Source organism: Podarcis tiliguerta (genome assembly GCF_965153285.1).
Source record: "Podarcis tiliguerta genome assembly, chromosome: 17".
NCBI classification, from domain to species: domain Eukaryota; kingdom Metazoa; phylum Chordata; class Lepidosauria; order Squamata; family Lacertidae; genus Podarcis; species Podarcis tiliguerta.
Genome location: NC_139550.1, coordinates 37,823,088 through 37,830,654, shown reverse-complemented (window position 1 = coordinate 37,830,654; position 7,567 = coordinate 37,823,088). Strand labels below are relative to the sequence as shown.

Here is a 7,567-nt window from a genome sequence, read left to right as displayed (position 1 = left end):
ACACCCCGGCAATTATTTTGTTCCACTGCATGAGATGCATCGCAGAAAATTTCAAAACCTTTGTCAATACTTGACGTAAACTGCAATCTATAATGTTTGCAATGTTGAAGGTACCGTATTTTTCGCTCTATAAGACGCACCAGACCACAAAACGCACCTAGTTTTTGGAGGAGGAAAACAAGAAAAAAAATATTCTGAATCTCAGAAGCCAGAACAGCAAAGGGATCTCTGCGCAGTGAAAGCAGCGATCCCTCTCGCTGTTCTGGCTCCTGGGATAGCTGCGCAGCCTGCATTCGCTCCATAAGACGCACACACATTTCTCCTTACTCAGAAAAAGTGAGTCTTATAGAGCAAAAAATATGGTATGTTACAACGCTCTTAAGAGCAGAGAAGCATTGCGAAGTGGGCTTTTCCACAAATTTTGCTAGAAAGTGAAAAGCATATCTGGTCTTGAGATTCTTTGAATGAAATTTAGCTTGCCTATAGCAGAATGATTCAAAGTTTTGTTAGGAAACCACACACCATAGGTGTTTTCTTCCCATTTGCATTTTTTAAAAAATAACATTTCAACAAGATCATCAATTTTTACAGTTTGATGAACCAGAAAAGATCCATTTTTGCCTTTCTCAATTTGCATGGATAAGTAATTTTTAGCTATGCTTAATTCTACCACATCAAATTTGTTCTGTAACTGTGATACTGCCTGTTCATATTCCTGTTTAGTTTTTGTAGAAATTAGCACGTCATCTACATACACACATATTTTTGTTACAGTTTGCCCTTTCCTTTATAAACACACAATTGTCTGCTTTTCCTTGCGAAAAACCAATATCCAGCAATTCTTTTGCTAAAGTTTGGTGCTAATTCCTTCCACTTTGGTGCAGACCATAAAGGCTGTGTACACAATACATTGAAAGCTCATTATTTCCCCCACAGAATCTTGGGAACCGTAGTTTAAGGGTGCTGGGAATTGTATCTTTGTGAGAGGTAAACTACAGATCCCAAGATTCTATGGGGGAAATAATGGGCTTTCAATGCGCTATAAATGTATGGGGTGCCTGCAGCCTTACATTGTAGACAGTGACCATTCCCAAAAACCACTTGTGTTGGTTACACACCTTGGCACCTTGGCATCTGTAAGGCAATTTTCACATAGTGTGATAAAAATCTATCATGCTGGTTCAGTTCACAAGTGACAGAAGCAAGTGGCCTGAGACTCTCAATGAACTGTAATTCCACAGTGTCCGTTGCAGTCTCTTTTAAAAGTTGTTTTTTTCTATTATGACCAACTTAAGATCAGCTTGTAGATAGTGTCCTAGGAGACACCTACAAGTACCTTGTACTTCACAGGGTTACTGTGAGGTCAGGTGTGACGGAGATAATACAGCCAATCTAAAGTCAGTGGACCAAAACAGCAACAGATGAACCAATTTGGGGGGGGGGGGCAGCTGCTCTAAGAACTGCTGCTAAAGCTGCTAATAGCAGTGTTAAAAGTCTGCATCACTAGAGATGGGGGAGAAATCTAATTCTGTTCACATTTAAAGGTGAACTTTAAAAATCTGTACTTTTTGAAACATCTGAACCAAATCCTTTGAAATTCACACTTCTCTGGATTTTGGAATGCAGAGCTGCTGTCAATATTGTTGTTGACACCCGTCTGTCTTGAGAGACAATGGAGTGTGCCTCCAGGGGTGAAGTCAAACTGCTGTGTTGGCAGCACTGAAGTGACCTCCCTGGGCTACAAGCCTGGGCAGTGTGTATGGAGGTCCCAGGCTGCCCAGGACACGCCTCACTAGTGTGGTCCAAAGGAAAGCAGAGCAAGACGTTTGGCACCAGCTTGGTCGCAGGAGTTGCTGGAAGGAGGCATACAAGGCACCATCCAACCACTCCAGATTTGTCCTACAGCTGAGGGGGAGGCAGTGAAGAGGCCCCACGCAGTGTGCCCCAGACCCATGGGTGGCTCACACTGCCCCTGGCTGCAAGACATGCGCACCACACCAGGCACCCGAACGGCTAGCTACGATATGTTGCTGGTGAGAGGCTGCCAGCTCTGCAGGCAAGGGGTGGCATAACTGGGCTCCTGAGCCCCACAGGGGTGCCGCAGAAAGAATGTTGTTGGTTAAGAAGAAGAGAAGAAGAGTTTGGATTTGATATCCCACTTTATCACTACCCGAAGGAGTCTCAAAGCGGCTCACAATCTCCTTTCCTTGCCTCCCCCACAACAAACACTCTGTGAGGTGAGTGGGGCTGAGAGACTTCAGAGAAGTGTGACTAGTCCAAGGTCACCCAGCAGCTGCATGTGGAGAAGCGGAGACGCAAACCCGGTTCCCCAGATTACAAGTCTATCGCTCTTAACCACTACACCACACTGGCTCTCCAGTTAAGGGACTCAAAAAGGTTGAAAACCTCTGCTCTATGTTATGAAAACTATTCCTATGAGAAAATTGATAGAGATATGTTTTTCTCCCTCTCTCATTGTAGCTCATTCATGAAGCTGAATGTTGGAAGATTCAGGCAGAGAAAAGAAAGCACTTTTTCATACACCACATGGTTAAACTATGGAACTCACACCCACAGGAAGTAGTGATGGCCTCCAATTTGGATGGCTTTAAAAGAGGATTAGACAAATATATGGATAAGGCTATTGTCTTCCTCCACTGCCAGTTAAGCCTTTGATTTCCAGTTGCTGGGAATCGCAATTTCGGAGTGTGCTGTGGCATTTGGTCCTGCCACTGTGAAAGCAGGACACTGGACTAGATGGGCCATTGGTCGGATCCAGCAGCCTCTTTTTATAACAAAACCACAGTGGTGGGCAGCTGCAGCTGGCATTGAGTGCAACTGTACAGAGCTATAGAAGGGCTCCCAGCCAAGTCCGAGACATGGCTGGGAAAGGGAGGTATGTGCTCGTAATGCTACCCTTGGTCCATAAGTGCACGCAACAGGCTTGCTGCCAGCCAGCGTTTTCAGGGGTACCACGATGATGGGCATCAGCAGCTGCAGCATGCAGTGTTCCTGGCAGCAGCGTGGCATTTTAAGGTGTGGTTCCTGGCACTATCTCTGTCATCTGCCTGTGGGTATTAGAATAGCGAGGGGCTGCCGGAGAAGACAAACAGACTCCTACTGCAGTTTTATGCACACTGGAATCCAACGGGTCTTACATCTGAGCAAACTCAAGACTGAATTGGGCTCCGTCTCACACAAGATGGAGAGGGGTGTGAATTGCAATCTGCACATTCTTGTTAACTTCCATCCGCTCACCAGCCATTCCTCCAATACTGCCCTGTTTTAAGCGGGACACTCCCGGATTCATAGAGGCATTCCCTGCTTCTGTTTGGATCCGGGAATGTCTTGCTTTCCCCCTCCAGGACCACCGCCACTGAGCTCAGGGAGGTGAGCCAGCCGGCTGAGCCTCTCTATGGCTGCCACTGCCAGCCTCCTCCCTTGGCAGCTCCTAGCAGCCGCTGGAGAGCGGATGCTGCCACTGAAGCCCAGCTCCAAGTGACGCGCCAGCGGATGAGAGGTGCGCTGCCACCACCACTTTTCCTCCCTGCCTCTTCTGTCTCCAGGTCAGGGCTGACCTGGGAGTGGAGCTGCAGGATGTTGTGGCCTCCCCAGCTCCCTGGCATGCGGGAGCCCAGTAGAGGAGAGGCCTGGTGCTGCTGCCACTCCTTTTCCCTGTCCCTTCTGCCCCCAGCGTTTTGATGTCCCAAATCCAAAGTTAAGGCTGTTGGGGGATATGTCCTCTGCAAGCCCTCTGTGAGGCACAGAACCTTTTCCTCCTTCATCCCGTCCCTTTAACACCCGTTTGTGCCTGGTTTGTCAGAACAGAATCAAGAGAATTCAAACACAAGGGGAAGCAAATCAACTTTTTTGTTTTATTAAATAAAGGGGGAGACGACGACAGAGCTTTACATTTCAGTGATTGCTGTGGGAGGAGGGGCTGGAGGGAGCGGGGGCTGCCTCCCACAGAAATGAACATATCTTCTCCCAGAGCCCAGCGCTGGGTCTGGAGTTGCCCTAGTCCCCCTCCTGCCGCCCCCCCCCCATGCAAAATGTCAGAAGGCTAATCCCAGCGTTACTTTTCCTGGAGGAGATTCTTATGTGGGCTGTCAGTCAGGGTTAGGCCAGAGATGGCTGGACTTCAGCTCCCATCAGCCCCAGACAGCATGGCCAGTAGCCGGAGACCGTCTTGTGTGCAAAGCCAGGTGGATTCCCATCCTTGTCTCTGAGATACTAACCGGCAGATGAGCCAGCTAGAATCTCAGGGACGGAGGAGGGTAGTTTTGAAAGTTCCTCATCTATTATTATTATTATTATTATTATTATTATTATTATTATTATTAAAAAATGTAGACCACCCTTCATCCAAGGATCGCAGGGAGGACTATGGAGAGCCCACTCCTAGAATAATGTGGAATTCCTTCTGCAGGTCTGGACAATAAGAGAATAGAATAGGGATGTTTCATTTTGAGACTTCTCTCTGAAGCACCGTTCCCCTCGTCCTCTGGCCTCCTTGTTTTCCTTCCCTCTGACCTGCTCCCTCACCCACAATTCCCCTTTTCTGACCCAAGGCTAAAAGCTCCCTGTGAGTTCCACTCTCTGCTGTGAAATTCAGCCTGTTTGGTGGATCTGAGTGAAATGGGAAGGAAAGTCTTTGGCACGTGGGTCTTGGAGGGCGGAGGCGGCGTCTCTGTGTCACTTCTGAGTAACGGTGAGGTAGATGGCGCTGCAGCAGCGGCCCAGACTGGTGAAAAGTGGGGCCACCACAACATCCAGGATGCTGGCCCAGAGGGTGCGAACCGGAGGCATTGCCATTGTGCAGAGCTGGATACAGGGCATCACACACCTGAGAGAGGAAGAGGGGAGAGATGTGGCTGGCAGCCTCCAGGAAGCAACACAGCACCCAACATTGAGACTCCAGTTAGGCAACCTAAGGGCCAATATATACTCACCTACAGCATTGTTAGTAAGAATGTCTTCGACTGCAGGCAGGCAACCTGCAACCCAGAGACCAGGGGTTGTAGCCAACACTAGTCCTACTCAGAGTAGAAATGTTTTATATTTGTTTTATGGTTCTCTTTGTAAGCGATATTGATAATCTTGATCTAGATTTAAAATACACATTTTCAAATAAATAATTTTTTTTAAAAGAATAGTAAAAAAGAGTAGAAATGCGTGGACATGGCTAACTTAGGTCCATGACTTTCAGTGGGTCTACTTTGTGTAGGCCTAGCACTGGATACAACCCTGTGTGCAGCCTCAGACACCTCCAGAAGATGCCTACCATTCTTCCAACTTTTTGAAAGAAGGAAGGCTCCTTTCTGGTTCATGTCCTTCTTTTCCTGGGTCCCACCAAGTGACCAATTTATTTAGCATTTCTGTCTTCCGATTCCTCCATTCCTCATATCAGTGTTAGGCAGACAGTACTTATCTGCTCCCCCAACTAGCAGAACAAGGACATCACACAAACAGTAGGTGCTTCCAGATCTAGTGTACAGTGGTACCTTGGGTTAAGTACTGAATTCGTTCCGGAGGTCCGTTCTTAAGCTGAAACTGTTCTTAATCTGAAGCACCACTTTAGCTAATGGGGCCTCTTGCTGCTGCTGCGCCGCTGCCACACGATTTCTGTTCTCATCCTGAAGCAAAGTTCTTAACCGGAAGCACTATTTCTGGGTTAGCGGAGTCTGTAACCTGAAGCGTATGTAACCCGAGGTACCACTGTATTGCTATTTTGCAGATCAGATTCAGTCACATCCTGGCAAATTCAGGTTGTGCAATTAAAAGTGGATTTGGCAGTCTTGTGCAACAAACTCACTTCGCCTGCACACAAATGAAGACCCCAAACCTCTCACTGGTGTGTGTACGAATACACGTGAGTGCTGGACATGCATGTGGGTTGCGACACATACTTTAACACCAACTTCCTCTGGGATAAGTGTTTGGCAAAGTGTCTTTTAAGAGATTTGTTTGCCATTATTAGTCCACTCCCTGAAGCACCCACAAAACTACAGGACAAGTCAAGTCAAAGTGCTAGAAGAGCCTCTGCCCACCTGGTGCCCTCCAGACATTTTGGACTACAACCCCTATCAGCCCAAGCCAGCCATGAGGCTGATGGGAGTTGTAGTCCTAAGGCCTAGAGCTTGGCAAAGTCTGTGTTAGAGTAACACAGCTTTCTCCTGTTGGTAGTTTCCCCAGGTAACCACTAGAATTAGCCTTGCTAATGGTCAGTGAATATGCAACCAACTGGAAGCAAGAGGCTGGTCGTGAGCCAAGGGCCTTGGCAGAGCCAAGGGGCAAGAGGAGGCAGAGCAAAGGGGGCAGACCCTCACCAGATGTGCAGGCAGCCTAGGCAGGCAAAAAGAAAGCCCGAGAACAGGGAGACGGGCACAGCACACAGCAGCGAGATGATGCGGTAGCACCAGAGGCGCGAACTCTCAAAGACGATGTCACTCCAGGTCCAAACCCGGTCAAAGCTGCGAAACGAGGAAGGTTCAGCAAGAATGTCGGAGAATTCCAGCTGCCGGGAAGAACAAGGGAATCTGGTCACTGAAGATTCTCCAGCGAAGAGAGAGAATGTTGTGAGGCAGAGCAAAGCATCTTGGGACCAGGAGGACCCAGAAGGCCGTCTCCTTCTGTGTGGTTCTGGGGCATGTAAGGAGCAGCAATCAGCAAAGGGGGTGGAGAAGAATCGGTTGTGCTGCAGGTGAAGGGCTGGGAGGAGTTTGGGGGTGAACAAGGATACACCTCCCACCTTGGGTGGGTAGGAGAGAGCTGCACCCTTAGATTTTAGGAAGTCAGAATTTAGGCATCCCCACCCCAAATCAGGCAGGTAAGCTCCCTTTGTTACCTTCAGGTGCTGGTTGATCCCACGCGGGTCCCGAGGATCTGCTTTGGGTGGTGTGTTGATAGCGGACTGCAGGAACATGGGAGATCCCGGATCCTGCAAATGAGGGTCTTCTGGATCCAACTTGCACTCAATCAGATAATCGTTATTGATCATCCTGCGAGGAGGGAGAAGATCAGCACTCACAGGCGCTGCTGCTCTCTCAGAAGTGGGGATCCAGTAACGCTGTCAAGCACCTCTTTATAATTCTGCCCCTAACACTTCCTTTTGTTGCATAGGCTTTGTGTTTTACTGAAACTGCCTTGTCTGTTCTTATTTAACCTGCCTGTCCACTCTTCACTTGCACAGTATTTCTCTCCATCTGTGTGCAGGAACTTGACTCCAGTTCTATTCTCAGCCTTGGCCAACATAGATTGGAGGGCGAGGGGAGTCGAGGAGGGAGGATCTCAGCAGTTGCACGCCCCCGCCTGGTATTTGCAGCCATGGGGCGAGCGAGATGCACTGGGACAAGGGGTATAAATATGCCACCGTCCCAGAGTTCCTTTGCTGAGGAGCGGAAACGGGGAATGGCGGCCCAGCTAAATATATGCAAGCACAGGGTATTCTTGGAACTGGGAGAAGAATGGGGTGCAGTGGGTCGCAGCAGCAGGGCTCAGAGCCAGGTGAACTAAACAGGGTGTATACCAATGGCAGCTAAATGGGACTGGTAGAAGCAGGGCACCA

The 7,567-nt window shown here is 48.6% G+C and overlaps 1 protein-coding gene across 1 annotated transcript; it reads right to left on the bottom strand.

Moving 5' to 3' along the window:
• Nucleotides 1-3,851: 3,851 nt before the first annotated feature.
• Nucleotides 3,852-7,325, bottom strand: LOC310668242 (caveolin-2-like). Its single transcript, XM_083421267.1, has 3 exons — nt 6,848-7,325; nt 6,330-6,517; nt 3,852-4,846 (listed from the first exon to the last, which is right to left on the bottom strand). The coding sequence occupies exons 1-3, from the start codon at nt 6,998-7,000 to the stop codon at nt 4,696-4,698; spliced, it is 492 nt and encodes a 163-aa protein (XP_083277393.1). The 5' UTR covers nt 7,001-7,325; the 3' UTR covers nt 3,852-4,695.
• Between the last annotated feature and the right edge of the window lie 242 nt (nt 7,326-7,567).

Coding starts and splice junctions, on each gene's coding strand:
- LOC310668242 (XM_083421267.1), bottom strand. CDS start 7,000: ATGATCAATAACGATTATCTGATTGAGTGCAAGTTGGATCCAGAAGAC. Junction 6,518..6,847: donor GGATCAACCAGCACCTGAAG/GTAACAAAGGGA, acceptor TCTTCCCGGCAG/CTGGAATTCTCCGACATTCT. Junction 4,847..6,329: donor CTAGGCTGCCTGCACATCTG/GTGAGGGTCTGC, acceptor TTCCTCTCTCAG/GTGTGTGATGCCCTGTATCC.